Source organism: Ostrinia nubilalis, chromosome 23 (assembly GCF_963855985.1).
Source record: "Ostrinia nubilalis chromosome 23, ilOstNubi1.1, whole genome shotgun sequence".
In the NCBI taxonomy this organism is placed as follows: domain Eukaryota; kingdom Metazoa; phylum Arthropoda; class Insecta; order Lepidoptera; family Crambidae; genus Ostrinia; species Ostrinia nubilalis.
In genome coordinates this window covers 8,494,568-8,513,653 of record NC_087110.1, presented here as the reverse complement: position 1 = coordinate 8,513,653, position 19,086 = coordinate 8,494,568, and the positions used below count along the sequence as shown (strand labels likewise).

Sequence of the window (19,086 nt, the reverse complement as noted above, 5' to 3'; positions counted from 1 at the left end):
CCTAATTTCAGCAGTGGACGTCCTATGGCTGAAATGATGATGATGATGATGATGGAATTAAAAAATTGGCATATGGAGAGTAAGCTAAATAGGTCATCTTCTATGCAAATACAAGTGTTTGAAATCTCGTGACGTCACTTGCCACGTTGAAACATGTAGAATCTACTTACTAGTTAATATAGAAATGCGACAAATAATGTCACTCGTCAGCCATTTGGCACTCGTGGCTGGACTACAGCAGCCGGGAGTAGTAACTCCAGGCTCTTGTTCTGAGAGAAGGAGAGAGAGAGAGAGAGGGGGGGAATTATACATAGAGATAATAGAAAGAGAAGGGGGAAAGGGAGCGAAAGGGGGAGAGGGAACGAAAGGGGGAACGGGAGCAAAAGGGGAGTGAGCGAAAGAGGGAGCGTGAGCGAAAGGGGGAACGGAAGCGCAGAGGGAGCGGAAGCAAAATGGGAGCGGGAGCGAAAAGGGGAGTGGGAGCGAAAGGGAAGCGGGAGCGAAAGGGGGAGTGGGAGCGAAAGGGAAGCGGGAGCGAAAGGGGGAGCGGGAGCGAAAGGGAAGCGGGAGCGAAAGGGAAGGGGGAGCGGGAGCGAAAGGGAAGGGGGAGCGGGAGCGAAAGGGAAGCGGAAGCGAAAGGGGGAGCGGGAGCGAAAGGGAAGCGGGAGCGAAAGGGAAGGGGGAGCGGGAGCGAAAGGGGGAGCGGGAGCGAAAGGGAAGGGGGAGCGGGAGCGAAAGGGAAGCGGGAGCGAAAGGGGGAGCGGGAGCGAAAGGGGGAGCGGGAGCGAAAGGGGGAGCGGGAGCGAAAGGGGGAGCGGGAGCGAAAGGGAAGCGGGAGCGAAAGGGAAGCGGGAGCGAAAGGGAAGGGGGAGCGGGAGCGAAAGGGAAGCGGAAGCGAAAGGGGGAGCGGGAGCGAAAGGGAAGCGGGAGCGAAAGGGAAGGGGGAGCGGGAGCGAAAGGGAAGCGGAAGCGAAAGGGGGAGCGGGAGCGAAAGGGAAGCGGGAGCGAAAGGGAAGCGGGAGCGAAAGGGAAGGGGGAGCGGGAGCGAAAGGAGGAGCGGGAGCGAAAGGGAAGGGGGAGCGGGAGCGAAAGGGAAGCGGGAGCGAAAGGGGGAGCGGGAGCGAAAGGGGGAGCGGGAGCGAAAGGGAAGCGGGAGCGAAAGGGGGAGCAAGAGCGTTAGGGGAGCAGGATCAAAAGAGGGAGATGAAAAGAGAAAGGGGAGAAAACACTCACCTGCAGCGCCGAGAACACCATCAAGCCGGTGTTGCAGCGCGACAGCACCGTGTCGGAGGGCGCCGCCTCGTGGCTGAAGGACAGCGGCCGGGAGTAGTGCTCCAGGTGCTCGTGCTAGGAGAGAGAGAGAGACTCTATCCACTCACCTGCAGCGCCGAGAACACCATCAAGCCGGTGTTGCAGCGCGACAGCACCGTGTCGGAGGGCGCCGCCTCGTGGCTGAAGGACAGCGGCCGGGAGTAGTGCTCCAGGTGCTCGTGCTAGGAGAGAGAGAGAGACTCTATCCACTCACCTGCAGCGCCGAGAACACCATCAAGCCGGTGTTGCAGCGCGACAGCACCGTGTCGGAGGGCGCCGCCTCGTGGCTGAAGGACAGCGGCCGGGAGTAGTGCTCCAGGTGCTCGTGCTAGGAGAGAGAGAGAGACTCTATCCACTCACCTGCAGCGCCGAGAACACCATCAAGCCGGTGTTGCAGCGCGACAGCACCGTGTCGGAGGGCGCCGCCTCGTGGCTGAAGGACAGCGGCCGGGAGTAGTGCTCCAGGTGCTTGTGCTAGGAGAGAGAGAGAGACTCTATCCACTCACCTGCAGCGCCGAGAACACCATCAAGCCGGTGTTGCAGCGCGACAGCACCGTGTCGGAGGGCGCCGCCTCGTGGCTGAAGGACAGCGGCCGGGAGTAGTGCTCCAGGTGCTCGTGCTAGGAGAGAGAGAGAGACTCTATCCACTCACCTGCAGCGCCGAGAACACCATCAAGCCGGTGTTGCAGCGCGACAGCACCGTGTCGGAGGGCGCCGCCTCGTGGCTGAAGGACAGCGGCCGGGAGTAGTGCTCCAGGTGCTTGTGCTAGGAGAGAGAGAGAGACTCTATCCACTCACCTGCAGCGCCGAGAACACCATCAAGCCGGTGTTGCAGCGCGACAGCACCGTGTCGGAGGGCGCCGCCTCGTGGCTGAAGGACAGCGGCCGGGAGTAGTGCTCCAGGTGCTCGTGCTAGGAGAGAGAGAGAGACTCTATCCACTCACCTGCAGCGCCGAGAACACCATCAAGCCGGTGTTGCAGCGCGACAGCACCGTGTCGGAGGGCGCCGCCTCGTGGCTGAAGGACAGCGGCCGGGAGTAGTGCTCCAGGTGCTTGTGCTAGGAGAGAGAGAGAGACTCTATCCACTCACCTGCAGCGCCGAGAACACCATCAAGCCGGTGTTGCAGCGCGACAGCACCGTGTCGGAGGGCGCCGCCTCGTGGCTGAAGGACAGCGGCCGGGAGTAGTGCTCCAGGTGCTCGTGCTAGGAGAGAGAGAGAGACTCTATCCACTCACCTGCAGCGCCGAGAACACCATCAAGCCGGTGTTGCAGCGCGACAGCACCGTGTCGGAGGGCGCCGCCTCGTGGCTGAAGGACAGCGGCCGGGAGTAGTGCTCCAGGTGCTTGTGCTAGGAGAGAGAGAGAGACTCTATCCACTCACCTGCAGCGCCGAGAACACCATCAAGCCGGTGTTGCAGCGCGACAGCACCGTGTCGGAGGGCGCCGCCTCGTGGCTGAAGGACAGCGGCCGGGAGTAGTGCTCCAGGTGCTCGTGCTAGGAGAGAGAGAGAGACTCTATCCACTCACCTGCAGCGCCGAGAACACCATCAAGCCGGTGTTGCAGCGCGACAGCACCGTGTCGGAGGGCGCCGCCTCGTGGCTGAAGGACAGCGGCCGGGAGTAGTGCTCCAGGTGCTCGTGCTAGGAGAGAGAGAGAGACTCTATCCACTCACCTGCAGCGCCGAGAACACCATCAAGCCGGTGTTGCAGCGCGACAGCACCGTGTCGGAGGGCGCCGCCTCGTGGCTGAAGGAGAGCGGCCGCGAGTAGTACTCCAGGTGCTTGTGCTAGGAGAGAGAGAGAGAGTAAGATTTTAAGCAATGAGGGTTTTCGCGTATGAAAAATCCGCCAGATGGCAATACGTAGACGCGAGGTCCAATGCTGCATGATTGGTTATTTTTAACATGACATTGACAGATATGTCAAAATCCACCAATCACGCAGCAGTCAGACCCCACATCCACGTCCCGCCATCTAGCGGATCTTTCATACGCGAAAACCCTCATTTATGTTAAAAATATTAAAGCTAGATTTCAACAGAATAGAATAGGACCACAGTCCACAACCACGCTTACCGTGGATGTCGTAAGAAGCGACTAAGGGAGTTTTCAAACGTGGCGAGTGTAGGGCATTCCTCCATTTGCATTTGGTAAATTAAAGTGGGTCGTTCTAATGCAGTTCAGAATAAATGACCCTCTCTAATTTACCATAGGAAACTGGTGAGTTTAACTCCCTAATCCACTACACTGACCAGGTGGTTGTTTATAATGTTAATTTATCCCTTAGTCGCATTGTTGGGAAGCCAACAACGCGCGGGAGACGTGCGGGCGGCGTACGATGACTAACGTCACCTCGGGCCCACAGCGTCATCATCGGCGGCGCTCGGTTCCCACACTCGCCTTTGGACACCACCGTCGACGCACGATTACCGCGTAGTCTTAGATAATTTCCTGTAGTTAGGCTGGCGAGAATTACAGAACCTATTTTAATACAGTCCGCGATTTCATTTATCTACACTAATATTATAAAGAGGAAAACTTTGTTTGTTTGTTTGTTTGTTTAGTTGTAATGGATAGGCTCAAAAACTACTGGACCGATTTTAAAAATTCTTTCACCATTCGAAAGCTACATAACTCACGAGTAACATAGGCTAAATTTTATTTTGGAAAAAAATAGGGTCCCGTAAAATATTTGGGATTTTCATAAGACGTGGAAAAGCGCCATCTATCGTCATTGGTTAAAATCTTCTTGCGCCTGACAAAAATTTTTTAGGTACGTAAATATTCATGAAAGCAAAGCTGTCAAACGCCATCTATCGACATCATTAGTAAGTTAGTAACTAAATATTACATGTACTATGAATAACGCTGTTCGTAAATAATATTGAAAATTTAATAAATAAAGATATTTTATGTAATTGAACCATTCACTGTATGTACCTATTTGAATCATTCACTGTGTTTAAACGAGCAGATCAAAGTGTTAATTAGTGACTTTTTACAAACTTCCTTGCAAATTCTTATTAAGTGCCGCCATCTACCGAGATGAATATTAGGGTACGGTTCAGCGGCGGACAAATGGGATGGGCGCGTGGGCGATTGTAGTTAAATAGGATAAGAATTACTTCGTTTTTATTTTCTGTATGTAATTTGTTAATTTTTTGGTAGGGTCTTTATTTTAATTACTTAGGTTGGTAGGTACTTACTTATTTGATTTTAATGATAATTACTATAGGTACGTATAATTTTAGTAGAAAGAAAGGTCATTAAATGACTAAGTGACTCACTCACTCATCACGAAGTCTCAGAAACTACAAGTCTCAAAAGAGAGATAGGGGTTAATGGTCTATTCCACCTGGCTTTGATCACCAAGATGATCAAAGTGGACTCCAGTTAAATTATTTTTTTAGTGTTCTTTGATCAACTGTAAATAAATCATACCTCTGAATTGTCACATACATGTCCAATTTGTTTATTGCGGTTTTTAGAAAATATCAAAAATGTTACAAAACAAAATATGTAGTACAACAATTGGACATGTGACTATTCAGAGGAGGTGTGATTTGTTTGTAGACGATCAAAGGACACTAAAATAATAATTTAACTAGAGTCCACTTGGCTCACCCAGGACATCGTATCCGTGGGTGATCAAAGGCACAGAATAAATTCAAAGGACACTAAATTGTCGCTGTAAGCCAGGTGATCAAAGTGGAATACACCTCCTTTTAGAACGTAGGTAGTCACTAAGACGAAATTTTGCAAAATTCAACCCTTATGGGAGTTAAGAAGGGGGTTAGAAGTTTGTATTGCAGTCCTCGGTTTTTAAAGTAAGAGACTTGAAAGTTAAAATGTATGCTCACTATGATCTCTAGATATTGTGGAGGTGTACCTACATATACTGTTCGGTACACTGTGGTACTGTGTACACATCGGTTTGCCGACGATATTGTGGTCATGGCAGAATCGTTGGCAGATCTTGGCACAATGCTCGAAGACCTTAATCGATTTTCCCAACAGGTAGGCCTGAGGATGAACATGGACAAAACGAAGCTTATGTCGAATGTCCATGTTGCGCCCTACCCAGTTTCAATTGGGAGCTCAATTCTCGAGATTGTCGACAAGTAGGTAATAGGTATGTCTACCTCGGACAAACGATCCAGCTACCAGGTAGGTCCAATTTCGAGAAGGAGGTCAATCGTCGAATCCAACTCGGCTGGGCAGCGTTCGGGAAACTACGCAACATCTTTTCGTCCAAAATACCTCAATGCCTGAAGACTAGAGTGTATAACCAATGTGTGTTACCAGTGATAACTTATGGCTCGGAAACGTGGCCTCTCACTTTAGGCCTTATACAAAAGCTCAGTTGCACAGCGTGCTATGAAGAGGGCTATGCTTGGTGTTTCTTTGCGAGATCGAATCAGAAATGAGGAGATCCGTAAACGAACCAAAGTCGCTGACATAGCCCGACGGATTAGCAAGCTAAAGTGGCAATGGGCAGGGCACATAGTACGCAGAACTGATGGCCGATGGGGCAGAATGGTTCTGGAATGGAGGCCGCGTACCGGAAAACGTAGCGTGGGACTTCCACCTATAAGGTGGACCGACGACATCGTAAAGGTAGCAGGGAAGCGCTGGACGCAGGCCGCTTCCAATCGATCAACATGGAAAGCATTGGGGGAGGGCTATGTTCAGCAGTGGACGTCCTATGGCTGAAATGGTGGTGGTGGAGGTGGTACATTTATACTGAAAATGTATCATTAGAAATCAACTACGGGGGCTAAGGAGATAAAAGGAGGGTTGGAAGTTTATATTATGAAAGTCCTATGTGTTTAAAGTAAGAGAGTTGAAATTTAAAATGCTATAGAGCTAAGAGTGGATTTTATGAAACTCCACCCCTAATGGAGTAAAACGAGGTCCACGCGTACGAAGTCGCGGGCGGCCGCTAGTTACTAATATTCGTTAGGTCCCGTTAACACGCATTTTACTTAGAATAGGGGTGGTCCTATCCTATTCTGCCAGATCAGATGGCCAGAATGATAAACGTCCTTTAAATAAAATTACTAATTTTAAATGATATCCATAAAACTTACTGTGATCTTTTCGCTGTCGACCTTCGCAATGCCCATTTCGCAGCCGAGCATCCCGAATCTTTCCAGGCAGTGCAAGTGTTTGTAGATCAAACTCTCTGTCATTATGCTGAAAATAATAAAACAGTTTTCTTAGTAAAGGATTTATTCATTCATCAAAATAATATAGTTTGTACATAGACAGAGAGATTAATCGCTGTTTTAGTGTCATCAGTACTCATTTGAAAAGTACACATAAATAGGTAACGCGTAAGCAAGAGAGAAAACAACTTTATTGATAGTAAGTTAATGTAAAGTAACTGATGATGCAGAATAATAGGTAGTACAGGGCACAGGGTGCCATCAGGCCTTCTCTCAGCATTTGTTATAACGTGCTCACAAGTGGCATGTTAAGACGTTTATTTACTTCGGATATCTGTCCAGTTATACATATACGTTTCTGTCACGAACTATAGCATATTTGTATAAGTGAAGGAGATATAGTCAGAGTTCTTATTGGTTGAAAAAACTTACCGCTTTATCTTAATAACTGGCATTAAATGTGTCTGTTGTATATAACTTGGTCCTATGAATATTATTTCGCGAAGTTTCGCTGAATCAAAGAATCTGTAAAGAAAAGAAAAATTAAATAAATAATTGAAACACAAGTCAAATAAACTAGAGTGGATACATTATTTCTCTCCAGGGAGGAAGAGTTATTGAATGGATATCATTGGCAATCAACATTATTATCCGGTCGTTCGTTCGTTCGTTTCAGCCAAATGACGTCCACTGCTGGACAAAAGCCTCCTCCAAGATTTTCCACAATGCACGGTCCTGCGCTGCCCGCATCCAGGCTCTTCCCGCGACCTTTACCAGATCGTCGGTCCACCTAGTATCAGGTCATTTAGTCTCCAGTGCTGGAGCACGACCCTCTCTAATTTACCAGAAGCTAATGGAGGATTTGGCCAACATTTATTGCCCAAAAATGCAATGTCTTAATATTGTAAGTTTTGGCTCAAATTAGTTGTGTAATTGTGCTTTAATTTACTAAAAATATTTCGTACTTATAAGTGTTATATTTTTAAATAAATTACCATCATATTATCATGTAAAAACAACAGCGTACTTTCTCTGCGCATCATATTATGCAATTGGTATGAAATTACAATTACCATACTAAATTATCTTGAAATGAAAGTTGGCTTCAAATTGTTGTATGCAAAGCGATTTTTTGTAGTGATAATGTAAACGAGTTAATAAAAACCACTTACTCGACAGATTTTGCTATGAAAACACAAAATTTAAGTATAATGAGGACAATTACTGAATAAGTAAAAAAATACTCAGTATGAATACCTACTGCATTAGCAGTTCTGAATATACTTCTGCAGGGGTCATCGTTTTTCCATTGTATCATGTAGCCTTATACTTGTAGACCAAATACTATACGAAATAAATTATTTAAAAAAAATCTAAATTTCTAAAATTTTGTTGTGCAAATACATAGATACAGTTGCCATCACATCATTTTAATTAATAAATAATAATAAATAAACTTGTTTGATCATTTACTTAATTTCTTTACGTATTTACGATATAGCCCACCTAGGTTTGAAAATCTTAGTAACTACTTAGCTAGTGTCTAGCTAGCTAGACGAGACGGTCTTAATGCATTATTTATTGTGTAGTTAGGTATAGGTACACAGAAAAACGGTGACAAATAGCAATTGAATTCAATAAAACGCGTTCTACGAAGCCGAGACGGTTGTTTCAGTCAATCATCATCAGCAAACCGTTTATATTGTTAAGGAATACAGTAAAAAATATAATTTTAAACCTAACTCATTCGTCATAAGGTCGAAAGAAAGAACAATTTAATCTTCAATCGTCTGGTGACGCTCTTTTCTAGATGGTTCCTACAGAATACCAGCGTCATATTCTGTAGAACATGATACACGCTGAGTAGGGGCCATTTTGGTATTGAAACTATTATGTTTGAACTATTTTTCTTTCCCTCTTTCTTGAAAAAGGTTCAGTCAGTCGCCAGTATAGGACTTAGTCAGTGCCTGAGGCACTGAGGTTTTTGGGAAGTCAAACGTCAGCGAGACTTCAGATCTACTTCAGGTGTATATGCTCTGTAACGTCATATTGTGCCAGTGCCGCTTCCCTACCTCAGGCACTGAGTTAAGCGCTAGTAGACCTATAGTTACAAATACTGTAGCACCTCTAACGTCACGTTTAACGTCAGTCAGCGCCCATTCAAATGTTTTATTATTAGCCAACTGCGCACCTTATCTCGATTCCAGATAAAACACAGCCTTACGTTGTCAAACTACGTAATAAACCGGGTACGTAGTTGATAAAATAGTGTATCAGAATAAAAACAATGTCATAATCACATAATACAGCGTAGCCAATGAATCTTGTAGGTAATGTGTTTTGCAATCGACACAATCCACATCAATCCACAATTAAATTAAGACCCCAATTGGGGGTCAATCTGTTTAGGGGTCCCCCAAACAAAATAGTTTATTCAGTACTCTGGCCCTTATACATTACCCTTAAAAGGGCTATAGCGATAGCCAGGGTGGGTAGATGGCTAGGGTGCGATGAGCCATAGTAATTTCAACTATCATCTTTGAATCGGTAGCCTAACGATTTAGAAAGCTAGCTGAAGTGTTTGTTTGCTTGGATAAATGCGCTAATCTCTGGAAATACTGGACCGTTTTGAAAAAAAATATTTGTGTTGGTTGGATAGCCCATTTATCGAGGAAGGCTTTGGACTGTATGTATAACATGACCCTATAGCCAATAGGGGTGGAGAAGTAAAGAAAAATGTTGCAAAAAACGGGAAATATTATTCAAACTATTTTCACGCGCACTATTTTAGTCGCAGGCAGAAACTATTGCATCTCAAATATCTAATAGACGTTTCAATTACCCGCAAGCCGCTTCTTTTGACGCCGACAGCGCAAGCTGCGTAAATTGAGGCTGAAACATTATGATTGGCGCTATAAATCACTGTATTTATTTTATAACAGCAGAAATAAATCAATTCTCGAGGAAATTACTAAGCATTAACTTCAACTCGCGTAGGCGCACTTTCACTTGCTAGCATTGAAAGTGTGTATGGTAGGTAGGGTTGGAAGTATAGTTGACTTCCTGCCTCCACCAAGGTCTTAAAACACATTTGTAGTGTATGTTATAGTCGGGAGCCTTATAAATAATCAATAAGAAACTTGTCTTAATTTTAAAATAATAACAAAATAAATCTGAGAAGAAAGACAGATTTGTCTGCGCTAGAATTCTAAATCAATCATAAAATCACGCACATAAATAAATATCAGAATCACAGAAAGCATTTTAGATGAAAGGTAATTTTCTATACGCGCTAATCTTAAATCTATCACGTATAATTTAGGCACGTAGAAAGACATAATATATACGTGCTTAGATTGCAAACTTTTTTATCGGAAAAAGATTTCAATTTCCTGAATTTTATGCCACGCAATATCAAAGGCAAGATAATTTACGGTCTCAACAGAAGTACGTAGTTCGTAGTCCCCCATAAAGTTTGAGAAACAATGATCTACTACATTGTTAGACGAGTTACATCACAGTGACGCTATGGCGACGGTTATTGATTAAACGCGGTTCTAATCCATTATTTATCAACATTATTTCAATGTCAGAGACTGCATTATGTTCGCTAGAACGATGCTTTGAAAATGTAACGATTTATACTGACTGTTTCTGTTGTTGAGGTTTATAAACTCAACTCAGCTTACCTATTTCAGGGCTTTCTAATTAATAAAAGGCTTGATAACACGTTTTATGAAAACTAAGAAACTATAGCTTTTTACTTGTAGTATTGAGTTTTTGAAACTGGTTAGTTTGAGTTAGGTTTATTTATACAATAATTTAATAGCTGATTATTATTATTCTTTATTCAATGAATTTCAAAATTATACCTACTATAAAGCTAAATCACAAATGTTTATTTAAATATAAAGAGCAACCGTTACTAATTGATTGACCAATCAACAAACTGAAAAGAAATTAATTCGGAAAGGATTTTTAAAATTCCCCTCCTAAGGGAGGAAATCATCCCCCAAAAGTTAGTTGCAAATATAAGTATTACTTACTGTGGCAGCACGTAGCTCATGAACTCATCCGTATCTTCTGCGCTGCAGTCCAAGTACATGTGGAGTATCCGTGTGTGTTTCCTGAACACTCGCGCTAGATGCATGCTCTTCTCTAGTTGTTTTGCTCTTAGTACTAATTTCTCTCTGTAAATTGAGAATGTATTTTAAGCATAGTAAGGAATAAAGGCCAGTTAAATTAGTAAATCGTTTTTTTTCCATTGAAGAAATTAGATAAATCATAATTTGTAAGCTTTTTATTCTTCACATATTCATCTATCATAAAGTTAAAAATTCAGTAGTTTTTGGTCTAATTTTCAGTTGAAAACATAGAACAAAGTGTAAATCAATTTCATACATTTAATTATTCTAGTTTATTATAGAAGTTTATTCTAATAGAATCCAGTTTACTCTAATAAGAAATATGATTCTGTGCTTCTAATAAGATTAAGTTTAATTAGTACAGTCAACAGTGCAAGTAGTAAATATTTTGTTGCTAATTCACACTTATTGTTGAAATGCTACAGTTCTTAGCTTGATATGATTTCAGAACAATTATGACAGTAAAGGAACCCTCTGAAATTCCCACAGCAGTTTTTTGGTTTTAACAAACTTTATTTATACAGGGTGCTAGGTAAATGGGAATATGAGCCAAACGGACAAACGAACAAATCGGAATTTATAAAATTTATTTTGTATGAAAATTTAAAAAAATAAAATGAAGATATCAATTTTCTGACTTCACCATACCATTTATATGCCCATGTTAACATGGGCTAGTGTCGGCTCATATACCCATTTACCTAACACCCTGTATAGGTCACAAACTCACTTGCGTCCCTCGTACAGTAATATCGCGCTGCGCCACTGCCGGCAGGTGGACATCGCCGCCATGGCATCCTCCAGACTGAGGTGCTCCAGGATGCACCTCAGCGGAAGAAGCGGCAAGGTGTCCCACTCCGGAGACATCTGGACGTGGGAAATGGAGAAAATCTTTGAATTGGCTGTTTCGATTGTTATTCATTTTATAGTCGGGTTGTGGACTATACAACTTGTGTGAAAAACCACTTTATGGCCGTGAAAACTAATAATTTTCAATATTTACTGTTAATTAGAATCAGTATGCTTCAAGCAATAAGAAAGGATGAAAATTATCTGTACAAATATTTGATGATGCAAGTAAAAACAATTACAAGTTTTAAGAAAAGTATTTAATGACTGAAACTACCAATGAATAGCCAATAAAATGGAATAATTATTTTATTACTACTTAGAAAACTTGATTTAATACAAGTGTTCTTACTTCTTACTTTTATAAATATTTATTTAAGTAAAAACTACTTCTGTTTATGATTAATAATATATGATTCATAAAAAATTGACTACTCAGTTGTTATGAACAAACACTGTTTGTTCCACACTCATCATGCTACATATGGAGATAGACTAATCTCATCTTGTCCCTGAACACCTAGGACTCAAAATACCCTTCATAAAGGTTAAATAGGCTAGACACAAGCAAGGTCAATGCAACATTATGAAATCAATAAAATCCATACCCCAATTTCTAACTCTCTCCTAGTTAAAACAAAACACTGCCTTACATTAAAATTTGGAACACCTTCAAAGAAAATCAGTCAAGGCTGTGTATAATTACCTACAATGACTTTTTAGCTGATAAGACCCTCAAAAACAAAACTCAGCTGTTGGCAAAAGGTGTGACGAAATAACAGCTGTTATCGCGAGAAAGTGGGTTACCAGAAAAACATCATCAATAACGCGTAGTTTATAGGAACAGCTCACAAAACACTACATACAAGATAAACAACAAGCCTCAAATAAAATTACAACGTGTACAATTTTACATAAACTGCGACGATTTACGAGTACAAAGAAAGGTCAAAATATAATATATCCACATACCTTGTTTGTTGAATCGTTAGTGAACCAGATTTATTAAACTCGAAAGATAACACTGCAGTTTAAAAAACACTTATTCAATCACCAGGAGAAAGTCTGGCTGTAATTTATTAAAGTTCCATCGTCACTCGCACATCGCACGCAGTTGTGTTGTCTTGTATCGCGCAAAATATGAAAACGATTTTCTATCTGAATTTCTGTAGAAATTCCCGACCGAAGTGCTTAATGTATTCGGATATTTTTCATGATGCAATGTCAATTAATTTACGTTTGAACTTTAAAATAAATGCATTGCGAAAACGAGAAAGTAATTAGAGAATTCAAATTAATTCTTAATTGTGCCTACAAAAGAAATGCGCCTTCCAGTGAAATCATTCGATATATTTTATCTAGCTCTAACCTATGCCAAAAAAATGCTAAATATATTTTGTAAATGTATCCAAACACACCTTATGTCAAAAAGTTTCGATGTCAAATTATAAGGCTGTGTTCCGACCAAAGACTACTATTAAATATATACTGGTTCCGACTGAAGATACGTTTTTTTGTATGCAGGCAGTTTAGTTCAGATAATGGAGACGCTTGATTCATACGCCTTTAGTCTCCATGCCATGCCATGTGTGAGCTGTGTGACCGTCGTTGTCGGTTTTTGTTGTCCTCAAGGACAATTAAACAGCCACCAATAACTTGATGATCGTTTAGTTGGCTTACGTAGATATTAGGATATTTATAAATGGTTTCAAAATTATTTGCGACTAAATTCATGTTTAGACAACTTAATGCTATAAAAGCATTGATTGTACGTACACAGGTAATGTACAAAATAGACTGCAAAGGAAAACATAAAGTGATACTGAACTGATATGGTTATGGTCATGGTCATTCTCTGATTGAACAGGACTATTCAGTTTACTTTTTTGACAGTTTACTGAGCTGTAAGTGTGTACTTGCCTTATAAACTTTTTGCAACAGGCCACACCATTACCAAAAATGGCGGCCAAAAATCAATTTTGAATTCTGACAGACGGAGTTGCAAAAAATTTGTCATGAATTAATAAATTATTTACCGCGTAAACAAAAGGCTCATTCCGCTGTTAATGCCTCTAACATACGCCGGTTCTAATACTTTATCGGTCTATTGTTCATTTAATGTCGTAGGAAGGTGATATCATACATTTTTGTGTTTCTATTGTAGTCGATGATGTAAGAAATTGAAGGTCTCGTAGGCTTTTGTGTATGTTGTAGTTGTGTATACTATCGTGAACTTAATAAGTAGTCATGGAGGGCGAGGACGGCGGACTGGGTGCTGCGGAGAAAGAGGAATGCGAGAGCAGCACTCATTCGACGCCGCAGGAACACAAGTCTTTTGCTGAGTTTGCAAAAGACAAGTTGGACAGTGGTAAGTTACTGCAGATTGTTTATTACATGTTGAATAATCTGTTTCATTGCATAAAATATTTACTAACAAAGTAAATCCTCTTTTATAAAATTATGTAGTTTAACAGACCACTATTTAGAACCCACATTTATTCAAAATATTTTGAACCAACTTTTAATTAATTATTCGCACAATTACCTTTATTTTATTCTAAATATTATCTTCCTTTACTAATTACATTTATGCACATGCATAATCACAGTAATTTATTCTAATTAGAATCGTCCAATTTACCAAAACATGTTTCAAACATTATCACAAAATTATGATAGCTTTGTATCCACCAGCCGGGCGGGAGCTCCGCCGCCTTACATTAATGCACAATCACAGTAATTTATTCTAATTAGAATCATCACCGGAGGTGCCTGGTTGCGAGCGGCGCAGGACCGGTCCTTGTGGAAATCCTTGGGGGAGGCCTTTCTCCAGCAGTGGACGTCTTTCAGCTGAAACGACTAAACAAACGAATCATCCTATTTACCAAAACATGTCTGAAAATCATTATTGTCACAAAATAATGATAATTTTGTATCCACCAGCCGGGTGGGAGCTCCGCCGCCGCCTTACATTTATGCACAATCATAGTAATTTATTCTAATAAGAATCATCACAGGAGGTGCCTGGATGCGAGCGGCGCAGGACCGGTCTTTGTGGAAATCCTTTGCGGAGGCCTTTGTCCAGCAGTGGACGTCTTTCGGCTGAAAGGAACGAACAAACATCATCCTATTTACCAAAACATGTCTGAAAATCATTATTATCACAAAATTATGATAATTTTGTATCCACCAGCGGCGCCAGCTGCCCATGGCGGGGCAGCTGGGCTCGTAATTTATTCTAATTAGAATCTTTCTATTTACCAAAATCATTATTATCGAAAATAATGTTAGCTTTCTATCGACCAGACGGGCGGGAGCTCCGCCGCCGCCTGCCCATGGCGGGGCAGCTGGGCGCGTAATTTATTCTAATTAGAATCTTCCTATTTACCAAAATCATTATTATCAAATAATGATAGCTTTGTTTCCACCAGCCGGGCGGGAGCTTCGCCGCCGCCTGCCCATGGCGGGTCAGCTCGGCGCGTAATTTATTCTAAAGCTTGGTCCGTGAGCACGTAGAATCCCGTCCAATGACCCCAAGCTGCTCATCCTTGTCGCTTGCACGTAATTATGTTGCTGTCGCGCTCGCACACTCACTGCAGGCGCGCGTCGCACAGTCGCGACAGCAATATAATTACGCGCGAGCGATAAGGATGGGTAGCTTGGGGTCATTGGACGGGATTCTACGTGCTCACTGACCAGGCTTTAATTAGAATCTTCCTATTTACCAAAATCATTATTATCAAATAATGATAGCTTTGTTTCCACCAGCGGGGCGGGAGCTTCGCCGCCGCCTGCCCATGGCGGGGCAACTCGGGGCGCATCTGATGCACCCGCGGCGGCTCCTGCTGCACTCGACGCCTACGCAACAGACCGATGTTGTGCTCATATTCCCTAAAGGTAAGTTTATAATGTCATCATCATTAATCATCCACAGGACGTCCACTACTGAACTCCTCTAATCTATACTAATATTATAAAGCTGAAGAGTTTGTTTGTTTGTTTACTTGAACGCGCTAATCTCAGGAACTACCGGTCCGATTTGAAAAATTCTTTCAGTGTCAGATAGCCCATTTATCGAGGAAGGCTATAGGCTAATATACCATCACGCTACAAGTAATAGGTGCAGAGCAAAAATGAAAAATTTTGCGAAAACGGGTTTTCACGCGTACCAAGTCGCGGGCACAGCTAGTGTTTCCATATTGCCCGATTGGTAGCGACCAGCGTCCAGCGCCTTCCTGCTACCTTTATCAATAGTTAATTAATAATGTATTGCCAAGTTCAGTATTATAAAAAAAATGAAAATGAAATATTTTATTCAGTGACACAAAATTATAATGCTGATCAAATCTGATATAAGCATGGTTTGAAAGGAAATTAAGTTCTGAATGATTGCTCAAAAGTTATTCAAACTAAAGTATTTAGATTTAAACATTATGATTGGTTGAATTTAAATACCAAGATAAACAACAGGGTTCAAGCTTTACTCCACTTTTAATATAATTTTAAGAATAACTTCATAAGAAATCAATTCAGAATTGTTGGCTTGTAATTTAAAATCAAGTTTTCAATTTAGTTTTACAGCAACAACTATTTTATTTTATTATCAGGCTCCCTATAGGGATGTTTATTCTTAAGTTCTTAACAAACACACAACAGACTGACATAATGTTATGTTTATCTCCTTATGTTGGAGTGATTTATTACATCATCAAAATGCTGGCAATTGTTCAGGAGTTGGGCTTACACAATAAAACTGTATGTAGTATACTCACTCATTGTTTATGAATTAAATTATTTATTTTATTGCTCACTGAAACTGGAGAACAGTTTGAGCTTTAATAAGCAACCTTACTTTATTATTCGTTTTACTACAACAATAACATCATTTGTCGGCCGTTTGGTGTAGTGGTTCGGAAACGGACTACTATGCCGAGAGTAGTCCGTTTCCGAACCACCACACCAACAGTTTCTGCCCGACCGGGAATCGAACCCGGGACGGTTCGATTCCCGGCCGGGCAGAAATTGAAATTATGAATTTTAATTTCTGTGACGGGTCAGGGTGTTACATATGTATGTATTTACAAAAAAAAAGTATTTAAGTATGTTTATGTTACGGTGAATGTGATAAATTGAAAATTATTAATAATAACCGGTTATTATGAATAATTACCGACAGTCGCGGTAAAAGTGATAAATTAATCACATTTAACAGTGATTATTTAGTAATTCAACCTTAGTACTAACAAATTTCATAAAAGAGAACAACATCTTGTGTACATGCTCCTGTACAGCCAAACTTTTGAACGTTTTCATATCATATATTAATATAATTTGGCATAATAAGTTTGGAATGTTTTTTGCATAATATTACTTTTCCATGATGCCTATAACATAATGTTTTGATTTAAAGTGAAAAATAGGTTAAGGTGCAAATTTCATAGAGTTTTGCAGTTTGGCCTTTATCCGAAACTATCCGTAACTTTTGAATCAGTTTCGGTTACGGTTATGGACATTTTTTTATTTCGGATATCCGATAGTTTCGGTTACGGTTACGGATATCCATAACATCCCTGCTTGGTAAGATGGCCCTCTCCGTCCCGCTCATACCTTTTAAAATTGCTGCTCCACCTCACTTAAGCCAGAAACTTAAATTTTGGGCACATTAGAATAATATTTTTAACCAAGGTAGATAAAGTTAAAAACGGGATTATTTCCAATAAACAAAAATTGTCGACAATTACAGCAAGATTTTACAAAGTGTTATACCATTTTGGAATCCTTACTAAATGCGCCAAATTATGACGTCACTTGCCACACTCGCGTAGTACAATTTTTTTTCAGTACAGTCAGTTTAAACTAGGCAAAATTTTTATTTTGATATTTTTTTGGGAATAATGTATTTTTTTCATCCAAGTTGGAGCAGCTGGTTTTGTAATTTTGATAACAATTTAGAGAAGCATTATTCAGGGTTACATAACAAAAAAAAAATTTGGAAAAAGTGAAGATTTGTGGCAACACGAGTAAAAGGACCGTCACCTGGAGTAGAATTTTTTTATTTTTTTAAAATGCCTATTATTTTTAAAATATGCCACATAGATTTTTTTTTATATTTTTCTGATAACCAGCACAACTTGCCTCAACACCCAATTCCGGCTTGACGTTACATTACGGGACACCCTGTATAGATGTACTTAGTAACTAGTACTTATACAGAGTATCCCAAAAAGTAGTGTCAAGCCGTAGCCCAGAGGTACAGCATCACTAGGGCTACCCGTAGGTATAGGTTATTGGTACATATCAATGTTTTTATAACATTGAAGTTCTATTAACTAATACCTACATACATTACGAAACATACATTAAATTCATTCTTTATGACAATATGAATATTTAGAAAAAAACTGGTTATAAAAATAATATTATTGTCGATTTTAATGTATTTTCAAGGGCGGTTAGCCAATGCGATGTTTGAATTATGTGATTTTATTGTTTTATATTATGAGATAATAAAATGTGACGATTTAGAGGTCGCCAGTTCGATTCCTGTACAAGCAAGAGTATGACGAAGTGAATAAAGTCTAAGTCAAAATTTCTTTATCTACAGGTAGGTTAGGTAAATGGGTATAGGAGCCGACACTAGCCCATGTTATCATGGGCATATAATTAAATGGTATGGTGAAGTCAGAAATTTGATATCATCATTTGATTTTTTTTAAATTCGATTTGTATGAAAAATAAATTAATCACGTACATAAAATGAAGATATCAATTTTCTGACTTCACCATACCATTTATATGACCATGTTAACATGGGCTAGTGTCGGCTCATATACCCATTTACCTAACACCCTGTATAGACTATTAGATAGTACTTACAAATCGTCAAATATTTTGCTCTTGGAACCTCTATATGTCTCATAAACTTTTTACCCAACGCTTCGAGACCAAAATTAACAATAGAATCTTACTAATCCTGATAAGTATCAAAGGTCGACTGGCTAAGACTGCTTTAAGCAATAAATCCACCTTTTTTAGTTTACAAACAAATGGCGCTGGTGAACAGTTTCGGAGATATGACATCTCCCTGTCACCCCTCGTTGCAACTGGATAGGTTTCGAATCTTAAATGACCCTGGAGATGGACCGAATTTGGTTCGTATTTCTTTTGTTTATTAGTCAGTGAACTTTAATATATGTGTTACGGTCAAAGTGATAAATGTGAAAATTATGAATAATCGCCGGTTATTATTAATAATTACCGCATGATTTGGTAAATGTGATTAATATGAGGTCATTTATGTGTGTATAAAACTAAATAGGCGGCTTAGGGGTGGCCCAAGGGCCACCCCCGCCGCACCTTAACCTATTTTTCACTTTAAATCAAAACATTATGTTATAGGCATCATGGAAAAGTAATATTATGCAAAAAAACATTCCAAACTCATTATGCCAAATTATATTAATATATGATATCAAAACGTTCAAAAGTTTGGCTGTACACGAGCACGTACACAAGATGTTGTTCTCTTTTATGAAATTTGTTAGTACTAAGGTTGAATTATTAAATAATCACTGTTAAATGTGATTAATTTATCACTCTCACCGCGACTGTCG

General features: G+C 40.8%; 2 protein-coding genes across 2 annotated transcripts in view; one reads left to right on the top strand and one right to left on the bottom strand.

Annotated features, from left to right (window-relative positions):
- Window positions 1-2,517: 2,517 nt before the first annotated feature.
- On the bottom strand, window positions 2,518-12,646 carry LOC135083320 (uncharacterized). Its single transcript, XM_063978055.1, has 6 exons — window positions 12,446-12,646; window positions 11,355-11,491; window positions 10,526-10,669; window positions 6,912-7,004; window positions 6,402-6,507; window positions 2,518-2,661 (listed from the first exon to the last, which is right to left on the bottom strand). Exons 2-6 carry the CDS (start codon window positions 11,489-11,491, stop codon window positions 2,536-2,538), a joined length of 606 nt encoding a protein of 201 aa, XP_063834125.1. The 5' UTR covers window positions 12,446-12,646; the 3' UTR covers window positions 2,518-2,535.
- Window positions 12,647-13,446: 800 nt separating this feature from the next.
- The window catches only part of LOC135083220 (anoctamin-8-like), a 55,097-nt gene continuing 49,457 nt past the window's right edge, over window positions 13,447-19,086 (top strand). The window contains exons 1-2 of the mRNA XM_063977957.1: window positions 13,447-13,841; window positions 15,242-15,370. Coding sequence (XP_063834027.1) covers window positions 13,721-13,841; window positions 15,242-15,370 — 250 coding nt within the window. The 5' untranslated portion in view covers window positions 13,447-13,720. The remainder of the gene's footprint in view (window positions 13,842-15,241; window positions 15,371-19,086) is intronic.